This window comes from Pongo abelii, chromosome 9 (assembly GCF_028885655.2).
Source record: "Pongo abelii isolate AG06213 chromosome 9, NHGRI_mPonAbe1-v2.0_pri, whole genome shotgun sequence".
NCBI lineage: Eukaryota > Metazoa > Chordata > Mammalia > Primates > Hominidae > Pongo > Pongo abelii.
The window spans coordinates 76,850,765-76,876,642 of NC_071994.2; the positions used below are offsets into that span (position 1 = coordinate 76,850,765).

Here is a 25,878-nt window from a genome sequence, read left to right on the forward strand (position 1 = left end):
GCACTGCATGGTGGTAGGAAGTGCTCTTTAGAGTTTTTCTTTGCAAACATGTATTCTTTGATTTAACCCACCGCCACTGCAACCACTATCACTCACTGATTCACCAAAAATAAAAACCTTGCTTGTTTTTATCTTTCTTAAATGTATGTGTAGCTCTCATTTATCTCAGTGTTTAATATTAGAAGTAGTTGGGTCTTTATTTAGAAGTTTGGTGTTTTTTTGTGAATAGAAATATGCTGTAGGAACTTAACTCTTTTATACCAGTTAGCCTGTGGTAAAATTGTTTTATTATACGCTGTTTGCTTAAAGTTTCAGTTTCTGAGAACCTATCGATGACGTTAAGAAATGTGTATCTAACAATGGACTTGTATCCAGAATATATAAAGAACTCTTGCTAATCTAACTAGTAAGGTTTAAAAAAAAAGGACAAAAGGTTTGAACAGACATTCCACAAAATAAGATACACTTTCATGCAGTAGTAGTAGGAGTATAAAATATAACCACCATTGGAAACCTTTTGGCTGTTGTTCTGTAAATTTAAACATACACTTAACTGTGTGATGCAGCAATTCCACTTGTAGCTATTTAGCCAACCAAAACAAAAACACCTGTCCACAAAGTGACATGAATGTCCATAGTAGATTTATTCATAATAGCCCAGAACTAAATAACAACCCAAATGTCCAACACTTGTGGATAACCAAATTGTGGTTTATTCATACAATGGGTTATATGTTATCCGTATAAAGGAGTGTCTTATTAATAAACTCAGTAGCATGGATGAATCAGTCTCAAAAGTATCATGCAGAGTGAATGAAACTTGACACAAAGAAATACATCCTGTATATTTTTATAATAGGCAAAACTAATATAGTAATCAGATTAGTGGTAGCCTGGGGCTAAGTGGTTTGAGAGATTGATTGCTAATAGGTTCAAAAGGACTTTCTGGGGATGGTAGAAATGCTCCGTATCTTGATTAGGGAAATGATTACATGGATATATACATTTGACAAAACTCATTGAACTATACATTCCATATGTGTCATATTATATGTAGGTTATGTCTTAATATAAAAAATGAATTCTAAGTAGACTGAAAGGTCAGATAATAAGCTTGTTAAAGATAACATGGGAGAATATTCTCATGACCGTGGGGTAAGCAACATTTATAAATGGGATAGAAAAAGCACTAACCGTAAGGTAAAAGATTGATAAATTGAACTGCATCAGAACCTGATACTTCTTGTTTTCAGAAGAGTACAGTTGACCAGTGAATAACAGAGATTTGAACTACGTGAGTTTATCTATACGCACATTTTTTTTTTCAACCCTACGGATTGAAAATTAGAATTCATGGGATGCAAAATCTGCAGATACAGAGGGCCAACTTTTTATTTAGGCAGGTTTTGCAGGGCCTACTCTGAGACTTAAGTATGCATGGATTTTGGTATATGCGGGGGTCCCGGAACCAATCCCCCACATATTCCAAGTGACAGCTGTACTAAGATACTGAGAAAGTCAAGCTTCTGTGTGAGAGGGAAAAGAAGTGTACATGTATATATACACAAACACGTACATACATATAAGATATATGTACATGTGTATTCATATATTTTTCCTGACAATTGCTTCATACCCAAAAAATATGAAGAACTCTTACAAATTACTAGAGGAAAAAAACAAACATCTAAAAGAAAAAAGGGTAAAGATATCAACAGACACTTCATAAAAGAGGATTTCCACATAATAAACATGTGAAGCTGTTGTAGCTGTTGTACATCTTTAGTCATTAGAGAAATACAAATTAAAATAATGCAGTGCCAATATATACACATTGAAGTGGCTAAAATTGACAAATAGTACTGAGTGTCAGCAAGTCTGGGAGCAACTGTCATTCTACTTTGGGGAGGCAGGCGTGTAATCTGAACAACCAGTTTGGAAAACTGTGGCTGCATACCTTATGACTCAGCAGTTTCTGTTCTAAGATACACTCCAGAGAACAGTGTGTATACCTGCATACATATTCCATAATATTTTTAGCACTCAATTTATAAATAGCCAAAAATAGAAACTACTTAAATATCCATCAACAATAGGATGGTTAAATTGTTTTATTGTCAACAGAATACTATAAAACAAAACAAGAAATAATAAACTATTTGTACCTGCATGGATGAATATCACAAATAGAATGTTGAGTGAAGGCAGAAAGATTCAGTAAGCATGTAAGACTTCACTTATATAAAATTCAGAAATAGGTAAAATGATTTTTTTTGGTGTTAGAAGCCAGGATCATGGTTTCTACCATAGTTCACTCACTTTTGGGTGAGGGGTAAGCATAAGGGCTGTATTGGTAATAAACTGTTTCTTGATCTTGGTGGTGGTGAATGGATAATTTATCATGTCTTACACTATTTGTATACTTTTCTGTGTGTATATTATGCTTTGATTTAAAAAATCTTAGTTTTAGAAATTAATAAGGGAAAAGTAAAGATTCTTTTCAGGAAATAAATTGTTTAATATTCCTAGTAGTGTGGCTGAGTATGAGATTAATATGCAGATGTCAATAACTTTTCTCTAGTAATTAGCATCTGAAAATGGAAGCAGTAAAAATGACCTCATTTACAGTAGTGGATGGCTTCATTCCATCTCCTTGTTTAGGGTCCTGCTGCTTTTTAGCTCTATGGCTTTTCTGTTGTCTCTGTTGCAGTACCTGCACTTACTCAGGTTGTACAAGCCAATCAATGTGGAGTATTTAACACTCCATGGGGCACACTTTGGTCAATGGGATATGGGAGCCAATAGATACATGCTTCCTTTTTTTTCACCTCAGACTGACAGTCTTGAGATACATTTCATATACCTGTAGCCAACTAATGGGCCAACTATTGCAGCACTTCATATTGGCTCTCTGTCTTTTTTGGTTATGCTGCTGTGTCCTTAACTTCTACACCTTGCAGAAGTATTCATGCATAAACCTTCTCAGACTGCCCTGGTCCTCACAACAAAGAATTACAGAGCCTGGCATGTCAGTTGTGCTGAGGTTGAGAAACCGGTATCAGAAGCCAATGATTTGCTTTAAAATCCAGGCTCTTCAGTATTTAATGTCTATGATTTGAGAAATAACCATTGAGTCTTAATTTTTGTCTCTATAAAATAGTCATGATAAATACAAACAGAGTCCTTAAGGATTAAATGAGGTAAGTTTGATAAACTTAATGCCTAGAACATAGAAGAGTTCAACAAACAACAGCAATTGATATTTTGTATTCATGTTTAAAATGCTACTTTCTCACCCTCCCTTAGTCTTTTTCAGTATAAAAACTCTCTTCTAGAGACCAAGTTCTCAAATCCTTATAAATAACAACCAAAAGCAATGAAAACAAAGAAACAAAAACTTGTACAGAACTCCATATTGAGAAAACACCAACATGATTCATTTGAATGTTTAAATGGATACATGATTTTTTTCACTTTTGTAAATTTTTAGCTAATGGTCTGTTAGCAGTGGCTCAGCATTGCAGTGAAAATGTTGTTTGCCAGCAACACAAGTGCATTGTCAAAAACTTTGAGAGCAGCAGTAAAAATTATTAGGAAGCCGGGCATAGTGGTTGACACCTGTAATAACAGCACTTTGGGAGGCAGGAGGATCATTTAAGCTCAGGAGTTTGAGACCAGCCTGGGCAACATAGTAAGACTCTATCTCTATTGAAAAATAAAATAAAGAAAAAAGTAAACTATTTGGAGGCAGAAGGATACATTCTAAAACACTAGAAAAGCCAGAGAACATAGTATGTTAACACCATTAAGCACCAAACAAAGTAACACTAAGATATATAAAACAGGAAATGTAATATTTAGTTTTCTTAAAAATAGCAACATTTATGTATATATTGGAGGGGGCTATCCTGTGCATTTAGGATGTTTAGTAGCACACAGACTCCACTTCCCCAGTTGTGACAATCAAAATTGTCTCCAGACTTGCCAAATGTTCTGGCAAGTTGGGGAGGGAGGCAGAATAATTCTTGGTTGAGAACTGCTGAGATAGACCTTGATTTGCATTCCATCCCCATGCCTATGGCAGTGTGAATTTAAACACGTTACCTAACACTTAAACCTTAGTTTTCTTAAGTGAGATAATGTAGACATAGTGCTTGGCTAAGCACCTGACATGTAGAGTTGAGTAAATGATAATTCCAATGATGCTAAAACCTGTTCTCTTTTGAACCATTATGCATCTCTGTCCTCTAAAAGTAAACCATCCCTTTGTATAGCCTGTAGTCAAGTTGTTGAATAAGATCTTCTCATCTAAAATCTTCAGAAGACCTTAAATCTTTTATGTGGGCAGTTAGTGTAGACTATAGTTTTGTTTTCTCCCCAGCTATGGATTTGCTTTCCTTTCCTCTGTGTTCCTGTTTGGATTGGGCAGAGTTGCCGGTACTTTTTTTAATTTTAATCTCCTCCTGGCATAGCATTGTGTTTGGTGTTCTTTGCATATTCATAACCTCATGAATTAGACTAATATCTTAAAGATTAGTTCAGGCTTACAAAAATCAGACCTATAGAAATCAGAAACATAAGACTAAGGCTTTGTTGTTGTTTATTGTTGTTGTGGGTTTTTTTTTTCCTGTTTTTGTGTGTTTGTTTTGTTTTGTTTTAAACCTGAGGCAGCAGCCTATCAAAAATATTTATTTGTTCTTTAGCTTAATTTTTTTCTTAAGAATAATTAAAAATATTAGTAGCCTATAATTGCTTTGATATACATCATCTTATTTAAATGTTATTAAAACTCTAGACAGTGAAAAAGGAAAAAAAGTAGAAATGGGATCTTGATGTACTATAGGTACACAGCAAGACTCTGTTAATAAATACTATTATATTGTTATCTCATTTACTCCTGCAGGGTAAGTTGCACTATCCCTCTTTTGAAGACAAGCAAATGATGCTTCCTTTGCTCACGGTCACCAAGGTTTTCATTCCAAAGCCCATGCTATTTTGATAATGCCATGCCACCTCCCCAAAATAAAGAGCATATCTCTCTGCCATAAATTTCTTTGTACAGCCAGGTGCAGTGGCTCATGCCTGTAATCCAGCACTTAGGGAGGCCTAGGCAGGTGGATTGCTTGAGCCCTGGAATTCAAGACCAGCCTGGGCAACATAGTGAGACCCCATCTCTACTATTATAAAATTAGAACAAAATTTCTTTGTAGACCGTGTATCTTGACTTATCCTGTAACTGCAGGATAAGAGCATAAAACGTAGGACATTAGAACTGCGTTAAGTCATTCTTTTGTTGCCAAGGAGGCCTCGTCCAGCTTCTCTGGCTTTCTGTGGCCATCTCTGCTCTTCTTCTAGTCCAGTGCAGTTAGATCTGGCTTATGGGAATAAGGAAGATTTTCAGGCTTAGCCCTTTTTGGCTATGTGACTATACCTTATTTTTTGATAACGTGTATTTTCTTAGCTTTTATGATTTCATATTGCTTAAGAATGCAGAGCAGTTAAATCTTTAGCCCTGAAGAGTATGTTTGGCAAAAGCCAAGTAAAAGTAGATTTACTTAGAAATCAAGAGGGCTCTATATCTGATAAGAAACGCCATGTGATCTGTTTGTTCTAATAAACTACAGAGTAAAATATGTTTTTAAGTTTAGAGTTGTCTAAAACTACTGTGTTTGCATAATTTATATTTTTAGCTGAGAGAAGAAAAGTTACAAGAGGAAAAACCCTCTGAAGATCAAATCCACAAGCTGTTACCAGAGGATACAGAAACAGGGAAAAGGAAAATGGATGAACAGAAAAAAAGAGATGAACCATTAGTACTGAAAACAAATCTGGAACGTGTAAGTAAATCACCTTTTTAATGGATACCTGCCTCAAAAATCAGTGGTTAGCCCAGGTGACCTGGACCTGAAAGACCTATGTTGGTAAACTGTGAGACCAGTAACAGTCATTGACTGTGCAGCTTAAGAGTAGTGAAGAACTTATGTCCAGGCCAGAGCTTGAGAAAATAATTTTTGAATGGGATATTAAGACTTGTGGGAAGATTAAGGAACAGTGGGAAAAGCAGGTGAGTGAGAGGAAAAACCTAGTATAGTTTACTACTTGTGATTAGATTTATATGTATGTTGTTATTTGGACTTATGTGTTATTTGACATTTAAGATTTGTACATTGTCTTCTGTCCTCAACTAGATTTTCTTAAAGCATGTATTTTACTTTCCTTTATTTGTTGTAATACCCTAAGCAGCACAGTTTAGATATAAGGTAGGTTTAGATACTTTGTCTATATTTAATTAGACTTCTAATTGGGCCAAATCCTGCCTGAGTTTGTTTCATTACTTATTTACCAAGTAAATTACTAGAAAAGGTTGCAAGTTGTGTATTTAACTTACATAAGGAAGCACTTTTGGAGGATCCACTAATTATAACCAAATGGATAATCACAATTGAGCTTTATCTCTTTAGTAAGTCATATTGGATTGGACATATATTGCTTGTGTACTTAGCACATCTTTAGACTCCTATCTTTTAAAATATTTTGTGATTCAGGCTTGTTAATATTTCAGGTTGTCTTTCTGGTCAGCTGGAATCGATAAAGCCTTACCATCTATAATGACATGCAAGATAGCACAGTGGAGGCAAAAAAAAAAATCTCTGGATCCGCAGTCTACCTCTTATACAGGTCCCAGCATTGTAACTGTTTGTACAACTTTGGCCAAGTTACTTAATTTCTTTGTGCTTCTGGGTTTATTTATTTTTATTTTTCTGGAGCAGGGTCTTGCTTTGTTGCCCAGGCTGGAGTGCAGGGGTGTGATCATGGTTCACTGCAGCCTCAACTTCCCAGGCTCAAGCCATCCTCCTACCTCAGCCTCCCAAGTATCTGGGACTACAGGCTTGTGCCACTATACCCAGTTGTATTTTTTGTAGAGATAGGGTTTTACCATTTTGCTCACACTGGTCTTGAACTCCTGGGTTCAAGTGATCTGTCCACCTTGGCCTCCCAAAGTGCTGGGATTACAGGCGTGAGCCACTGCCCGGCCTTGGTTTTATTTTTGCAAAGGTGTTTTTCCTGAACTTAAAAAGGAAATTCTTTAAGCTTTCTTGGGACAGTAGTGTTTGCTGAGTGCCACATACATGTGCAGCTTCTGATTCTAGTTATAATAATAATTATTATTTAATTATTAAAAACAACCACTTAGATTTTACAGGGTTTCAACCTTCCAAAAGATTCAGTTTACAGGCATGAAGTGTGTGTGTACTCTTCATGCTCTGAACATTAGAAACCACAGAGGGCAAAAAAGACTGCTATTAGGCTACAGTTTAGCTAGACAAGAATAAGCTCTATGATGGTCTTGTGTATGTAGTATGTTGTATGACTAGTAGCTCCAGCTGTGGTCTGTAGTCCTGAAGACCGCGGCTCTACCTCTTTACCCTGACAGTTCTACCCATTAGGGTCCTCAGGCAGAACAACCCAGAAGGATAAACTAGCCTTGATAGAGAGAGCTGACCCTTAACTATGGTCCTTTGATAGAAATAACCTGTTGTTCCTAGATCATACCAAGACTAGGAAATTGCTCTAATTATTTTTGCATTTGCCACTACCATTTTTGAAATAGAAATCAAGTGCATCCACCTAATTTTAATCTTAAAAGGAATCAGAAAGTACAAATTCTGATTTGTTCTTGATAACAGCCAGTTTTACAAATGCATTGAATAAAGCCTGACCTATGAATGTGTCAAGTTTTAGATTTTTGTGATTTTTGCCTTTTTTTCTGTTTTCTTATATAGTTTTTTTTGTTGTTTATTTATTTAGAGATAGGGACTTGCTCTGTTGCCAAAGCTGGAGTGCAGTTGCACAGTCATGGTTCACTATAGTTTCGACCACCCAGGGTCAAGCAATTCTTTCTCCTCAGCCTCCCAAGTAGGTGGGACCACAGCTGTGTACCACCATGGCTGGCCAATTTTTATTTTACTTTTTTTATTTTGTAGAGATGAGGGTGTCCCTATGTTGCCCAGGCTGGTCTCAAACTCCTGGGCTCAAGGGATCCTCCCACCTTAGCTTTCCAAAGTGTGGGATTACAGGCATGATCATGCCAGTGTGCCTGGGCTGCTTTTATATTTTGGAGGACTTTTAAATGGCTCTAATTTAAGAGTTTTCAGTGTTGAGCAAATAATTCCATTTAGTTTGGCCAGACTACATTCAAATTGAGACCCAAAAGAATCTTAAGAAAGCTGACCAAAGGATTATTTTTTATATAGAAACTATTGTGATTAGAGCGAGACTGATCATTTCACTCTCCTGTCCCCAAAATTTTAATGACTCCTCTTTTCTTGTGAAATTAAATGAAGACTCTTCACCCCAACATTTAGGCCCTCAGTGTGATTCTAGCTTATGTTTTCATCCTTGCTTATACCCCAAAACTCTAAGGAGTATCTATTTGCTTTCCCCCAAATACATACACTGTGCTTTCCCTTTTCAAGGTCTTTGCTCTTGCAATTTTCATCTCATTGAAATGCCATCCAGCTTACCTTTGGAAGGCTATTTATCTCTCCATGTCCAGTTCAAAAGCTGTCACATTCATGAAGCCTATAGGAATTCCTCTTCTGTTTCTCCACTTCTATCAGCTACTCCCCCAAACCCCCACTTTGTAACTTTTACAAGAGTTCTGTCATTTTCCTTTACATCATGGTTTTTTGTGTTTGTGTTTCTCTACTAGATTGTAAGTTTGTTGAGTATAGGAAAAGTCTTATCCATTTAAATCTCCTGTAGTGTAGTACCCTGCACACTGGAAGTGTTTGATACATGTTTATGAAACTAAATTTGAATGGAAGGAGGAAGGAGCTTACTCTAGAAGCAGATTATCATCTGTTTTTTTTTTAGAATGGAAATAAAGTGAGCACAGTGTTTAATTTATTACAATTTGTTATGGTACATTTAATCCAATAATAATGCGAATTATTAGAAAACAATTTGATACAGCAGTTATGGTTATACTAAAGACTAGAAAGCAAAAAGGGAAAAATTACTTGTCATCCGACAACCTAGAAATGATCCCTATAAACGTTTTGGTACATATCCTTATAGATATGTACCATATGAACATATAGAACATATAGATATGTTCATTTCTAAGAACATATAAATACACACCATATATTGTTTTTCTTTTCAGAAAATGTAACCTAGTATACATACTGTTTTTCTTTTGTTTGTTTTTTTTGTTTTTTGAGACGGAGTCTCGCTCTGTCGCCAGGCTGGAGTGCAGTGGCGTGATCTCGGCTCACTACCACCTCTGCCTCCCAGGTTCAATCGATTCTCCTGCCTCAGCCTACTGTGTAGCTGGGACTACAGGCATGTGCCACCACGCCCAGTTAATCTTTTGTATTTTTAGTAGAGATGGCGTTTCACCATGTTAGCCAGGATGGTCTCGATCTCTCGACCTCGTGATCTACCCGCCTCAGCCTCCCAAAGTGCTGGGATTACAGGCATGAGCCACTGCGCCTGGCCTAGATACTGTTTTATAACCTGTTTTAGTTCATCTTAAATTGTGGATATTGGCCAGATGTGGTGGCTCACACCTGTGATCCCAGCACTTTGGGGGCTGAGGTGGGCAGATCACCTGAGGTCTGTAGTTCAAGACCAGCCTGACCAACATGGCAAAACCCTGTCTCTAATAAAAAATACAAAAGTTAGCTGGCCATGGTGGCACGTGTCTGTAGTCCCAGTTACTTGGGAGACTGGGAGGCTGAGGCAGGAGAATTGCTTGAACCTGGGAGGTGGAGGTTGCAGTGAGCTGAGATCACGCTACTACTGTACTCCAACCTGGGTGACAGAGCGAGACTCTGTCTCAAAAACAAACAAACAAAAAAATACATTGTAGGTGTTCTTTCTTTCTTGCCTTTTTTTTTTTTTTTTTTTTGGAGACAGGGTCTCACTATGTCACCCAGGCTGGAGTGTAGTGGTATGATCATAGTTCACTGTAGCCTCAAGCCCCTGGGCTCAAGCGATCCTTTTACTTCAGCCTCTGAAGTAGCTGGGACCACAGGCGCCTATTACATGCCTGACTAGTTTTTTTTAAAGTTTTTGTTTTTGTAGAGACAGGGTCTCACTTGTGTTGCCCAAGCTGGTCTTGAACTCTGGGACTCAAGTGATCCACCCATTTCAGCCTCACAAAGTGCTGGGATTATAGGTGTGAGCCACCATGCCCGGCCTGTTTTTTTGTGTGTAAATAAAGAATCCACATCATTATTCAGTGGTCTTATAATATTCTTGACTGTAGAATTTATTTAAGTAATCTTTTATTGATATTTTGCTATCTTAAACACCATTGTGATGGAATCCACTTGTCTCATTTTTTTCTTATTAGTTCCTTAGAATAAATTACTAGAAGTAGAGTGACCAGGTCAAAAAGAGTGTTCTTTTTAACATCTTTGGTGTTTATTACAGTTGCCCTCCAGAAGGTTTATATTTATTATAGGTTTATTATGCTCCCACCAGTAGTACGTGAGGAGTACTAAACTAATTTCCTCACATCTTGCCAACTTTGAGTATTATCTTTCTTTTACTTTTTTTTAAGGTACAACATTGTTTTAGATGTCACTGCAAGGATTTAATTTATGCATGCTTTGTACCATTTTAGGAATCCATAGTACCTTGGGGCTTATTTTTATCAAAGATGAAAGATGAGGGGTAAATATTGGGAATAGAAATGTTAGAGGGGTGGGAGAGCTTTTGTCTGAATCATTAGTTATATATTTGTAATGTAATTTATTTTGCAATAATTGAAAGGAACTTGGCGCTGGGCGCGGTGGCTCACACCTGTAATCCCAGCAGTTTGGGAGGCCGAGGCGGGCAGATCACTTGAGGTCAGGAGTTCAAGACCAGCCTGGCCAACATGGTGAAACCCCGTCTCTACCAAAAATACAAAAATTAGCCGGGTGTGATGGTGGGCACCTGTAATCCCAGCTACTCAGGAGGCTGAGGCAGGAGAATCGCTTGAACCCGGGAGGCGGAGGTTGCAGTGTGCCGGGATCGTGCCACTGTACTCCAGCCTGGGCAACAGTGTGAGACTCGGTCTCCATAAAAAAAAAAAAAAAAGGAACTTGGCATATATCTGTTATAAAACGGAAATTTTTCTTAAAAGATTAATAGTTTTGAAGTTAATACAAATAAAATCTATCTTTTTGAGCACTTATTACATGTTAGCTAATGTACTCTAGGTATTTTTAATGGCCTGTCACAATCGATATAGTATAGAGTCGTCCTTCATTTTACACATGAGGAAACTGAGGCTCAGGAAGATGAAGCAACAACTAACCCACAGTGACAGTGATAGCTGACAGAGCTAGGATTTGAACACTTTTTACTTGGTACTGATTTAATTATGAAGAGAGGTTTATATAGACAGAAATTGCCATTATTCCCTGTTGAGTCCATTGGTATCAAAGCTTTTCTTTTTTCTAGAGTTGAGAAGAGAATATTATATAAAATTTGATAATGGGTTGGTGCTATTAAAGTTTCTTCGTTGAATATTTTGTACAACAGAGTTCTCTGAGGAACGATACCCTACAAAATTGAAAGCCCTCTCTATAAATTGTAATTCTTCAAATCTCTCTCAAAGGCCAACTGTTAGGAAATATAGTCTATTGTGTTGCTGTGCCTGTCAGCCTAGAGAAAAACAAAGCATTTCAGGAATGCAGGGTACTCGGAGCCATATGATGCCTTGTGTGCCTACATCTACAACTCTTACTTTGATAATCATTTGATCATTAGATAATTGGTTAATCATCAGCTGAGCAGACAGTTCTTATTTACCTACTATATAACAGTATTGGAAATATTTTAAAAAGATGGTCACTTGCTCTCACAGGGCTCATTGCATAAAGCAGAACAGATCCCTAAATAAGAAGCTACAGTTCAGTGTTATTAGTTGCTATCCATTAAAAGAAAAAGACTCTCATGTTTAATAATGAGGCAAAACTTCATTACATTATATGTAAAAGACATACCTCTAAGATGTTTCTAATGTAATTGGAAAGACTCTAAAAAGGGACTCCAAAGTAAAACAACAATAAATGAATGGATATAAACAAGATGGAAAAACTAACTCTAGGATAATTTGGAAGCCTTTACAGAAAAAGTGATATTTTAGATGACTCTGAAAGGCCAATTAGTATAGGCAGAGAGCGCAGACAGAATTTTAGGCAAAGGGTGTAGCATATCCAAATGGGTAGATAGAGGTTTTGAAAGACTGTGGTACGTGTGGAGTGTAAAAAGTAGTTTGGTTGTACTAGAGCTCAGGGAGTTCCATGTGTGGGAACTGGTGGGGGAAAAGCTGTGAAAGAAGGTTAGGTCTAGTTTGTGAAGGTTGTAGTATCAGGCTGAGGCATTTAGACCTTACCCTGAAGTCACCAGCAGTTAAGCAGGGGAGTGATTGCTGGAAAGATAATTCTTGGTGCTGTGGAGGGTATTAGAGAGAAGAAAGCCTGAAGAGAATGAGACCAGTAAGTAGATTGTTGCAGTAGTCCAGGCAAAAGATGATAAGAATCTAAGGTAAGGCAATGACCATGAATATAAACGGGAAGAGTTAGATCTGAGAGACTTTCTAGAAGTAGAATAGAATAGAGTGGAAATAGAATGGAGACAATTTGGAGACTAATGCTCTTAATTTAAGAACTAGTTTTATCCGTGTATTAACCCTGTAATTCCAGGAAAATTAACTACTCTGAGCCTCAGTTTGCTATCTGTAAAAGACAGATAATCACCCTGCTTTCAATGGGAGTGACATAAACAGTAAATGAAATAAAATATTTAGAAGTGTTGGAGTACCTAAAGCCACTATCCAAATGTTACTATGAATTAGAAGTAAGGGACAGAAATAGATGGCATTTAGTTTTCTAGATGGGTTGGTGATGGGGCTTACAGAAGAGAAATATAGTGAGTTTGATTTTGGATATATTGAATTTGAACCACATTTGAGACTGGTATCTCCAGGAGGCAGTTGGAAACATAGGTTGGAGCTCACAGAGAAGCAACATAGAGAAAGAGATTTGAACCTATAGCTAGAGCAGATGCCTTGGGAACTCCAAATGGACAGTGTTGTCTCCCTTGTCTCCCTGCCAGTGTCCTGCACGTCTCTCAGATTCAGAGAATGAAGAACCTTCTCGAGGCCAGATGACGCAGACACATCGCTCGGCATTTGTTTCCAAGAACAACTCCTACTCCTTAGCTTTCCTGGCAGGGTAAGAGACTGATGCCGAATTCAGTCAGGGTTCTTTGGTTTTGGGGTATGAGATAAAAGGGACTGGGGGAGCAAAGGTATTTGTTGTGGCTACTTTGGTGGGGAGGTGGAAGGGGGAGAAAAGAGGTGGGAATTGGTTTTCAAATATGGACTAGGGAAAAAGGGCTGACCTGAATTTTTCAGGAAAAGTAACACCCCTTTTCTGACATCTTCAGGATAGGATTGTGCTAATTGCTGTGCTGCAAAGTATGACCCTTTTATCTTGGGAGGAAACAACAAAGTCTTCTTCAGTCTGACAATATGCACAGACTCTCCCTCTGGACTTAGTAGGAAGTGAGGGCAGAACTGATTTTCTTTTCAATGCCTAGACCTAAAATATATCTTTATAGGTTTCAAGAGAGCAAACTGAAAAGTTTTTAAGACCTTTGTCAAGGAATCTCTTGATCCTTTAGACTTTGTAGGCCCTGGGAAGGAAAGGAAGAGGGAATTGGATAGATGATGGGTGCTAGAAGGATAATGAAGGGCTAGGTGGAGGAAAGGAAAGATGAATAGATAGGAGGAAGGAAGGGAAGTAAAGAAGAAATGGAGGAAAGAAGGAGGACTCATGCATACATTCATTCAACAGACATTTTGTGAACAGCTGCTACATGCCGTGCTCTGTTTTAATATACAGATGTAAAGATACAATCTTTTTTTTTTTTTTAGACAGTGTCTCACTCTGTTGTCCAGGCTGCAGTATAATTGGGCAATCATGGTTCACTGTAGCCTCAATCTCCTGAGCTCAAACGATCCTCCCATCTCAGCCTCCTGAATAGCTGAGACCATAGGTGTGTGCCACCATGTCTGGCTAATTTTTAAAACTTTTTTTTGTAGAGACGAGGTCTCCTTGTGTTGCCCAGGCTGGTCTTGAACTCCTGGGCTCAAGCAGTCCTTATGCTTCAGCCTCCCAAAGTGCTGGGATTATAGGTGTGAGCCACTGTGTCTGGCCAAAGAAACAATCTTCACCCCAGTTCATTTTCTGTTTTGTTTAAAGCTGGTATTGCTCACCCTTATCTCTAGGGTTCAACTCTTCCTTTCCACCAGTATTATTTAGTAGATCTCTATCTCTTGCTGCTCCTGTGAATATACACCCAGACCCTTTCATTTTGGGGCTTTTTTGTATGTTTGTTTGTTGTTTTTGTTTTGTTTTGAGACGGGAGCTCTCTCTGTTGCCTAATTATTTAAAAAATAATTTCTGCTGTACCCTTCTTACATGTATTACTTAATGTGGTCTTTATTTGTCATTATGTATTTTTACTGTAAATCACTTCAGATTCTTCTTGTAAATAGAGTATAACCATACAAAGAAACATAATCAAACCAGTCTTCTTTCCAGTTTTTTTTTTTTTTTTTAAGTGATGTAGTAATGCCGGTAATGCCATTTCGTACAAAATGGAATCTTAAGTAAATGGTTCCTAGCAAGATTTCTGGCACATGCTTAGTCTTCAGTGAATATTGCTGCTGCTGTTGCTGCTGCGATTTTTATCTTCTCTTGGAACATGGACTCTTGTAGCTGAAAAGGACCTTAAATATCATCTTATTCAGTCCATTTGTTTTTATAAATGGAAGACTAAAGCCCAGAGAGAGAACATGGCTTGCCAAATCTTAGACTGCTAAAACAGGAGGAAACTGAGTTAGAACTGAGGCTTCTTGGCTCTGAGTTTACTGCTCTTTCTACTGTACTCCATACCTTCTTATAGATCCTCATGCTGTCTCTGTTCACCTTCTCCTCTAGACTTTAAACTCATCAAAGGCAGGGATAGCATCTTGTTCATCATTATAATACTTAGTACAGTGTCTGGCACTTAGTAAGGGCTCAGTAAATATTTGTGGAATGTTTGAATAAGACACGCCTTGTGCCTGTTGGTAAGTTAAAACTGGGGCTTTGTCAGAACTGATTGTCAAACTTGCAGCAGAGGGTCTCTAGGAGGGAGGGCTCTAGGAGCTTAGATTGGCTGATGGCTGTTTTTTAGATTAGATTCCATAGGATTAATATGGGATTTAGGGGGAAGTGTAGTGACCACATTGATAAAATTTTTATGCTATGAAGTTGATTTTTAGCCTTCGAATGCTTTAGCAATAGTTTATATTGATACTTTTTATAGATGCTATAAAAGAAAGATCTGTGTTCTACTTACTAGAAATTAACTATAGCTACATTGTTTTGTTTTCTAATGTGCAGATACTTTTAAGCCTGAGTCTCTGGTGGCTCAGAGTGTGGCACATCAGGGGACTTAAAGTGGCTGTGCTTTCTATACAGTGTATGTATAAGGACAGATATAGACAGAGACTTACTGACAGACTCAGAGATACTAAACACATGTCCAGCCAGTGTTAGAGTGAATTGAAATCTGAAGACCCTCTGGGAAATAGGTACCCTTCCTTAAAATTGACAAATGAAATACAGAAGCATTCAGGTAACAGAAACCAAGCAGATGCATAAGTGATGTGATATTGGAATACTAGCTTCAGGATTGAGGAAAAGAAGCAGATCCAGAGTACTAAGGGGTGGAGTTTTAGGAAAGAAGTAGCATTGTGACCTTGAGTAAAATCAATTGGCTCTCCTTCAGTCTCATCTAGGTAAAATTGCAGTGTTATGCCTTACCTACAAGCTAGGGTAGGGGGCTTTACTCTATGATTTCTTAAGATTCTTCCTCTAAAATGGAAATGTCTAGAGGTGGCTTAAACCAGAGTTTTGAAGGATGGAGGAAATGAGGCCAGGGCATGAAAAGAAAGGGGGTGGGGGCCATTAGGAGGTTGTAACAATAAAGATCAGACTTAAATTGTGTGTGGGGAATAGTCAGACAGTGGCTTGAGGGAGAGATTATGAGAAGAAGATGAAGCAGTGAGTTGAAATAGCAAGGCTTGATGATGGCCTGGGGTGTGTGTGTGTGTGTTGGGGGAGGGATAAAGAAATTGGAACAAGTCAAGTGTTTACCAGCCTGCTTATTAAGAGGACAAATCTTATTAAAAGTAATGGAATATGGCTGGAAAAGGAAGATAGCTTAAGGAGAAGCAATGTGGAGCTTAAGGAGAATGGTGGTAGAAGCGTCAGTAATATCTCTGCCATTTTCGAACAGAAATATTCTCATAGTCTTCAGAAAGGCCTGGAAGTTTGGTGAGGGGTAGTGTCAGGAGCTAGCCTTTTCCCAGTGCTTCCTTGGGCTCTCTGCCATGTTGAGTTCTTAGCATACCTCATGTGGTTTAATTCTAATATTCATCCTGCAAAATGTGTAACATCACTGTTTTACAGCAAAGGAAGCTGCAATTCAAAGAGGTTAAGTGACTCACCCAAGAACCTCTCAACTCAGTAGAGTACAGAGATGGAATTGGAACCCAGTTCTCTTTTTACTCCAAATCTATGTTCTTTCTGTCATTATCAGAGCTCTGTGACAAAAGGCCCTGCACTTAAATATGTGTTTTGAAATTATCTATCTTTGCATCAGAAGGCTGCTCTCCTTCCATTTTTTAAAAAAATAATGTATACCCTCCATTGTTCCAAAAAGATACATGGTAGCTACAGAGAAAAGTGAGAATCTGTCCAGTTATTTCTCATTTAAGAGAACTCAAATCCTTCTGCATTATGTTAGGCCTTTTGGAATAGAGCTATGGAAACAAGTGTTCGTATCCATCAGTAAAATAATACAAGTGTGTGTCCAGAATAGGCAAATACATAGAGACATAAAATAAATGAGTAGTTGCTTAGGGCTGGAGGAAGTGGGGTTTGAGGTGATAGCTAAAGGGTATGGGGTTCCTTTTTGAGGTGACAGAAATGTTCTAAAATTAATTGTGGTGATGGTTAAATAACTGAATATACTAAAAACCATTATTACATTGTACACCTAAAAAAATGAAAAGAATACTAGTATAGACAAGGCAGATAACCCAGAGTGTAACAAAATATTACCAACTTCTGGGTGGATAGCAGCTGCACCAAGGTCTAAAGAAGCTTCTGGGTTTCACTCCAGGGTGTGTGTGAGTGAGTGAGAGAGAGAGAGAGAGGTGTGTGTGTGTGACAGGATGGAGAGGGTGGGAAGGGTCTTTCAGGCCAGAGACTGGCAGGAGGGTTCTCTCCAACCTTAATTTCTTGGTGGGACTCAGCTCTGTCAGACCTGAAGGGTACCCTTAAGAAACAAGTATGGTGTAGGTATGTAAGAGACGGAGAGAGTAATGAGCAAGCAATTGAGAGCATAAGCTGTCTAACGTTTTATATCTTGTATGGCCATTTGAAACCCTTTAAGCAGTGTTTTGTAAGCATTAAATCTTCTAGCTTTCCAGCTGCATGTTTATACTAGCTAACCCTGCTTTTCTTTGTTTGTAAATCAAACTCATTGTGGGTGCGGGTATTTTTAGCCTAACTAGACGTCCCAGAAACCATCTGGTCTCTTGGCAGTGGAAATTTTAAGCAAGTTGCTTTTCAGACAGTGCTGCTTTCTCTTGTTTATGCCTTCGTTATGTGTTCAGATAGACAGAGCTTTCCTAGATGTTTTGAGTCTGTTCTATGGCAGAGTAGAGTAAATTAGATCAGTATGCTGTGGTGCAAAGAGCACAGGCCTTAGAATTATACTGTAGGTTTAAATAATTCACTTCAGCTGTGTGAACTTGGAAAGATCACTTCTCTCATTTCTCTGTCTATGAATTGGGGATGATGATACCTATGTCATAGAGTCTCTGTGTGGATTAAATGAGATACAATATATTTCAAACACTTAGCACAGTGCCTGACAGATAATGGGTTTCTAATAAATGTTGATGTTTCTTTCTTTTCCTTAAGGGATAGAAAGAGGTTATTTCTGCATACATTTTTATGTATTTATAAGAAATTTCTTTAATATATCCACTATATGCCAGGCACTGTGTTAGGGTTTAGGAATACAGAAATGGACTCCATATAAAAGAGGAAGGAATAGTTACCGCCTCCATTTTTTTTAGTGAGATTACTGTTTGGGCACTTTAAATCCTAAGAACATTATCAGGTTTATTGCTCTTGACTATTCTGCTCCAGCATTTTGAAGACTCCTTCCCTGACCAAATGCTACAATAACAACAATAATATTATCTGGGTATTATGTTTATGTTTTATATAATATTTTTACATTCATGATTTTAGTAACTGTTAGTGTCTAAATTTATACTGCATGTTGCTAGAAGTACTGCTTGATCTTTTCAGTAGTGCCATGGTAATAAAACACCTTTCTTGCTTTATAATTTAAATATATCTCACTGTTTCTTAAAAGATACTTTGCCTGGTGACATGAGCAAAATTGGCAGAGCAGGGAACTCTAGAAGCCTTCCATAAAAGCAGTAATAATTGGCAAAAACAGCCAACATCAACTTTATTGGAACTCTGGAAACTAATCAAAAGTTTACAGCAAATAAGCAGTATCTCAATTTAGAAAAAACGCACGTGGCTGAGTTTGGTGCCTCATGCCTGTAATCCTAGCACTTTGGGAGGCTGAGGTGGGAGGATTGCTTGAGCTCTGGAGTTTGAGACCAGCGTGGGCAACATAGCGAGACCTTGTCTCTACTAAAAATTTTAAAAATCAGACGAGCATAGTGATACATGTCTGTAGTTCCAGCTACTCAGGAGGCTGAGGTGGGAGGATCTCTTGAGCCCAGGAGATAGAGGCTTCAGTTAGCCACGATCACTTCATTGCACTCTAGGCTAGGCAATAGAGTGAGACCCTGTCTCAAAAAAAAAAAAAAAAAAAAAAAAAAAAGAAGAAAAGAACACTGGAATCTTGGCATCTAAGGAACTCTGTCAGATTACTAACTGACCACTAAGCTAACAGAACAGAGAATTCATTGGCCACATATGACAAAAAACAGACTTTATAAAATCAGTTCAAAAAAGTCACTGAACAAATAACAGCTATAACAGACAGCAACAACAAACCCAGGGGTGGGTAGAGAATCTGATTTTCATAGTTGCCACCTTATAATATTCAAAATGCAAAAAATATGAGGCATAAGAAACAAGAAACAATGACCCATACACAGGAAAAAAGAAACCGATAGAAACTGTCCCAAAGGAAGCCAAGACATTTGACATTTTTAATGTGGACTTTAAATAATATGCTCAAGAGCTAAAGGAACTATGGGCAAAGAACTAAAGGAAACCATGAAAAACAATGTCCTAAGTAGACAGTATCAATAAAGAGATAAAATTATAAAAAAGGAATCAAATAGAAATTCTGGAGCTGAAAAGTACAGTGACAGAACAGAGTTGAACAGGCAGAATAATTAACTAATTTGAATATAGGTCAATTGAGATTATCCAATCTGAGAAACAGAAAGAAAAAAGAATAAAGAAAAATGAACAGAGCCTAAGAAATCTGTGAAACACCACTAAGTGTACCAATATATACAAAATGGTAGTCCCAGAATGAGAAAGGGGCAGAAAGAATATTTGAAGTAATAATGACCAAACACTAATCAAATTTAATGAAAGACATAAGTCTACACATCCAAGAAGTTCTGTGACTCCAAAGTAGGATAAAGACGTCTACACCAAGACATATTATAATCAAACTGTTCAAAGCCAAACAGAATATTGGAAATAGCAAAGATCACAAATCACTATACCAGATATAATAATGATGAAAAAGTCTGAAATATTGTGAGAATTACCAAAATGTGACACAGAGACAGGAAGTGAGCACATGCTGTTGGAAAAATGATGCTGATAGACTTGCTTGATACAGGGTTGCCATGAATCTTTAGTTTGTAAAAAATGCAATATCAGCAATGTGCAGTAAAGCAAAGGACAAAAAAGAAAGGGATGCCTGTATAAGACCTAGAAAATAGCAGAAGTCCTTCTTTATCAGCAATTACATTAAATGTAAATTGATTGAACTCTGCAATTAAGAGGAAGAGATTGGGAGAATGGATTTAAAAAAGAAATGATTCAGATATATGCTGAGACACACCTTAGATCCAAAGACAGAAATAGGTTGATAGTGAAAGGATGGAAAGATATTTCATGCAAACAGTAAACAAGAGAGCTGGAGTAACTATACTAATATCAGACAATATAGACTTCAGCTTAAAAATTGTTACAAAAGACAAAAATACATTATATAATGATAAAAGGATCAACTCAACAAGAAGAATTCTTCTGAAGTGCACATGGAACATTCTCCAATATAGACTGTATGTTAGACCATAAAACAAGTCTCAATATATTTTAAAAGGTTGAAATAATAACTATATTTTTGACTACAATGGAATGAAAGTAGAAATTAATAGGAAGAAAACTGGAAAATTAACAAATATGTGGAAATGAAACAACACATTCTTTAAAACCAGTGAGCCAAAGAAGAAATCACAAGAGAAATTAGAAAATACTTTGAGAGGAATGAAAATAAAAACCTTCCTGGATATATACACCCTCTTAAGACTGAACCAGGAAGAAATTGAATCCCTCAATAGACCAATAATGAGTTCTGAAATTGAGGCAGTAAGGAGTAGCCTACCAACCAAAAAAGCCCAGGACAAGACATTCACAGCTGAATTCTACCACAGGTATGATGATGAGTTGGTGCCATTTCTACAGAAACTATTCCAAAAAATTGAAAAGGAGGGACTTCTCCCTAACTCATTCTATAAGGCCTGCATCATCCAGATACCAAAACCTGGAAGAGATACAATAAAAAAAGAAAACTTCAGGCCAATATCCTTGATAAACATCGATGCAAAAGTCCTCAATAAAATACTGGCAAACCAAATCCAGCAGCACATCAAAAAGCTTATCCGTCATGACCAAGTAGGCTCCATCCCCTCTGTGTTAATCTTTTTTCACACTGCTATAAAGAACTGCCTGAGACTAGGTAATTTATGAAGAAAAAAAGTTTAATTGACTCAGTTCCATGTGGCAGGGGGAGGCCTCAGGAAACTTACAATCATGGCGGAAGTCAAAGCAGGCACCTTCTTCACAAGGTGGCAGGAGGGAGTGAATGAATGAAGGGGGAAGAGGCCCTTACAAAACCATAAGATCTTGGCCAGAAGCAGTGACTCACACCTGTAATCCCAGCACACTGGGAGGCTGAGGCAGGCGGATCACTTGAAGTCAAGAGTTCAAGACCAGCCTGGCCAACATAGAAACCCCATCTGTACTAAAAATACAAAAATTAGCTGGGTGTGGTGACATGCACCTGTAATCCCAGCTACTCCAGAGGCTGAGACATGAGAATCGCTTGAACCTGGGAGGTGGATGTCACAGCGAGCCAAGATTGAGCCACTGCACTACTGCCTGGTTGACAGAGCAAGACCCCACCTCATAAATAAGTAAATAAATAAAACCATCAGATCTCATGAGAACTCACTATCATGAGAACAGCATGGGGGAAACCACCCCCATGATTCAGTTACCACCACCTGGACTCTACCTTGACACATGGGGATTATGAGGTTTGTAATTCAAGATGAAATTTGGGTGGGAACACAAAGCCTAACCATTCCACCCCTGGCCCCTCCCAAATACCATGTCCTCACTTTTCAAAACACAATCAAGCCTTTCCAACAGCCCCCCAAAGTCTCATCTGAGACAAGGCAAGTCCCTGCTGCCTATGAGCCTGTAAAATCAAAAGCAAGTTAGTTATTTCATAGATGCAATAAGGGTATAGGCATTGGGTAAATACACCCATTCCCATTGGGAGAAATTGGCCAAAATGAAGGGGCTACAGGCCCCATGCAAGTCTGAAATCCAGCAGGGCAGCCAAATCTTAAAGCTCCGAAATGATCTCCTTTGACTCCATGTCTCACATTCAGGTCACACTGGTGCAAGAGGTGGGCTCCCAGGGCCTTGAGCAGCTCTGCCCCTGTGGCTTTGCAGGGTACAGCTCCCTTCCCGGCTGATTTCACAGGCTGGCATTGAGTGTCTACGGCTTTTTTAGGTACATGGTGTAAGCTGTCAGTGGATCTACCATTCTGGGGTCTGGAGGAAGGTAGCCCTCTTATCACAGCTCCTCTAGGCAGTGCCCCAATGGGGACTCTGTGGGCATTTCCCTTCCACACTGCCCTAGCAGAGGTGCTCCAGGCTCCACTGCTGCAGCAGACTTCTGCCTGGACATCCCGGCATTTGCATACATTCTGTGTAATCTAGGTGAAGGTTCCCAACCCTCATTTCTTCACTTCTGTGCACCTACAGGCCCAATACCACATGTAAGCCACCAAGGCTTGGGGCTTGTACTCTCTGAACAATGGCCTGATCTGTACATTGGCCCCTTTTAGCCATGGCTGGGGTGTGGGCACCAAGAGACTTCACAAAGCAGCAAGGCCCTGGGCCCAGCCCACGAAACCATTTTCTCCTCCTAGCTTTCTGGGCCTGCAGTGGGAGGGCTTGCTGTGAAGACTTGTGACATGCCATGAAGACATTTTCCCCATTGTCTTGGCAATTAGTATTTGGCTCCTTATTACTTGTGCAAATTTCTGCAGCTGAGTTTTTGTTTTCTATTGCTCTGTCAGACTGGAAATTTTCCAAACATTTATGCTCTGCTTTCCTTTTAAACATAAGTTCCAATTCCAGACCATCTCTTTATGAATTATGGGGATTATAATTCAAGATGAGATTTGGGTGGGGACACAAAGCCTAATGATGTCACCCGGGATGCAAGGGTGGTTCAGCGTAGGCAAATCAATAAATGTGATTCTTCACATAAGCAGAACTAAAGACAAAAACCATATGATTATCTCAATAGACGCAGAAATGGCCTTCAATAAAATTCAGCACCCCTTCATGTTGAAAACTCTCAATAAACTAGATATTGAAGGAACATACCTCAAAATAATAAGAGCCATATATGACAGACCCACAGCCAATATCATTCTGAATGGGCAAAAGCTGGAAGCATTCCCCTTGAAAATAGGCACATGACAAGGATGCCCTCTCTCACCACTCCTATTCAGCATAGTATTGGAAGTTCTAGCCAGGGCAGTCAGGCAAGAGAAAGAAAGAAAGCATATTCAAATAGGAAGAGAGGAAGTCAAACTGTCTTTGTTTGCAGATGACATGATTCTATATCTAGAAAACACCATTGTCCCAGCCCAAAAGCTTATTAATCTGATAAGCAGCTTCAGCAAAATCTCAGGATACAAAATCATTGTGCAAAAATCACTAGCATTCCTATACACCAGTAGCAGGTAACCAGAGAGCCAAATCATGAATGAACTCCCATTCACAATTGACACAAAAAGAATAAAATAGGAATATGGGCTAACAAGGGAAGGCAGGACCTCTTCAAGGAGAACTACAAACCACTGCTCAAGGAAATCAGAGATGACCCAAACAAATAGAAAAACATTGCATGCTCATGGATAGGAAGAATGAATATCATTAAAATGGCTGTACTGCCCAAAGCAATTTATAGATTCAATTCTATTCCCATTAAACTACCATTGACATTCTTCACAGAATTAGAAAAAACTATTTTAAAATTCATATGGAACCAAAACAATTTAAAATTCATATGGAACCTGAATATTCATGACAATTCTAAGCAAAAAGAAAAAAGCTGGAGATATCACACTACCTGACTTCAAACTATACTACAAGGCTACTGTAACCAAAATAGCCTGATATTGGTACAAGAACAGACCAATGGAACAGAATAGAGAATCCGGAAATAAGACCACATACCTACAACCATATGATCTTAGATAAACCTGACAAAAACAATGAGGAAAGGATTCCCTATTTAGTAAGTGGTGCTGGGAGAACTGGTTAGCCATATGCAGAAAACTGAAACTGGACCCCTTCCTTACACCATATAAAAAATAAAAAAATCAACTCAAGATGAATTAAAGACTTAAATGTAAAACCCAAAACTATAAAAACCCTAGAAGAAAATCTAGGCAATACCATTCAGGACCATAGGCATGGGCAAAGATTTCATGATGAAGATGTCAAAAAGAATTGCACCAAAAGTAAAATTGATGAATTGGATCTAATTAAACTAAAGAGCTTCTGCACAGCAAAAGAAACTGTCGTCAGAGTGAACAGACAATCTACGGAATGGGAGAAAAATTTGTGCAATCTATCCATCTGACAAAGGTCTAACATTCAGCATCTACAAGGAACTTAAACAAATTTACAAGAAAAAAAAGCCACCCCAGTAAAAAGTGGACAAAGGATGAACAGACACTTCTCAAAAGAAGACATACATGTGGCCAACCAGCGTATGAAAAAGAGCTTGACATTACTGATCATTAGAGAAATGCAAATCAAAACCATAATGAGATACCATCTCACACCAGTCAGAATGGCTATTATTAAAAAGTCAAAAAACAACACATGATGGCAAGGTTGTGGAGAAAAAGGAACACTTTTACATTGTTGGTGGGAGTGCAAATTAGTTCAACTATTATGGAAGACAGTGTGGCGATTCCTCAAAAACCTAGAGGCAGAAATACCATTCGACCCAGCAATCTCATTACTAGGTATACACCCAATATTTTTATGTTCCCTTATAAAAATACACGCACATGTGTGTTCATTGCAGCACTGTTCACAATAGCAAAGACATGGAACCAACCTAAATGCCATTCAGTGATAGACTGAATAAAGAAAATGTGGTACATATACCCCCATGGAACACTATGCAGCCATTAAAAGAAACAAGATTATGTCCTTTGCAGGGGCATGGATGGCGCTGGAAGCCATCATTCTCAGCAAACTAATGCAGGAACAGAAAACCAAACATCACATATTCTCATTTATAAAGTGGGAGCCGAATGATGAGAACTCATGGACACATGTGGGGAAACTGGGGAAACAACACACACTGGGGCCTGCAGGAGAATGGGGGTGGGAGGAGGGAGACCATCAGGAAAAATAGTTAATGGATGCTGGGCTTAATACCTAGGTGATGGGATGATCTGTGCAGCAAACCACCATGACACAGGTTTAGCTATGTAACAAACCTGCACATCCTGCGCGTGTACCCCTGAACTTAAAAGTTAGAAAAAGGTAAAAATTAAAGAAAACCCGTACATCAAAACTTACTGAATGTAATGAAAGCAGCGCTCAGAGGGAAATTTATAGCTGTAAAAGCCTACATTATAAAAGATCTAAGACTAAACACACAGAGTAGACTAAAGACAGAAAATGAAAGAAATAATAAAGATTACATTTAAGATTAACAGAGAATAGGAAAACAGAATGAATGAAACCCAAAAGGGGGTCCTTTGGTAAAATCAACAAAATTGACAAATTTTTAACGACTGGTCAAGAAAAAAGAGAAGACTCAAATTACCAAAATTAGGAAGAAAAATGATGACATTACTGTTATTATAGAATTAAGAAGGATTATAGACAAATACTATGAACAATTTTAATGCCAGCAGATTAGACAATTTAGATGAAATGTACCAGTTCCTAGAGTGAATGTAATGAAATGTACCAATTCCTAGAAACTGGTAAAGTACTGGAGGAAGTTGAAAATCTGAATTGATCTATATCAAGTAAAGAGGTTGAACCCATAATCAAAAAAAAAAAAAAAAAATCCAACAATAAAAGCCGAGGGCCAGTGGCTTCACTGGTGATTCTACCAAACAACTAAAGAAGAATTAACGTGAATCCTCACACTCTCCCAAAAATTAGAAGA

The 25,878-nt window shown here is 38.2% G+C and overlaps 1 protein-coding gene across 2 annotated transcripts in view; it reads left to right on the forward strand.

The window, feature by feature from the left end:
* Window positions 1-25,878, forward strand: part of RNF169 (ring finger protein 169) — an 87,577-nt gene that overhangs the window by 49,970 nt on the left and 11,729 nt on the right. For both annotated transcript variants that reach the window (XM_054524830.2, XM_024255113.3), the window contains exons 3-4: window positions 5,691-5,837; window positions 13,120-13,238. In XM_054524830.2, coding sequence (XP_054380805.1) covers window positions 5,691-5,837; window positions 13,120-13,238 — 266 coding nt within the window. The remainder of the gene's footprint in view (window positions 1-5,690; window positions 5,838-13,119; window positions 13,239-25,878) is intronic.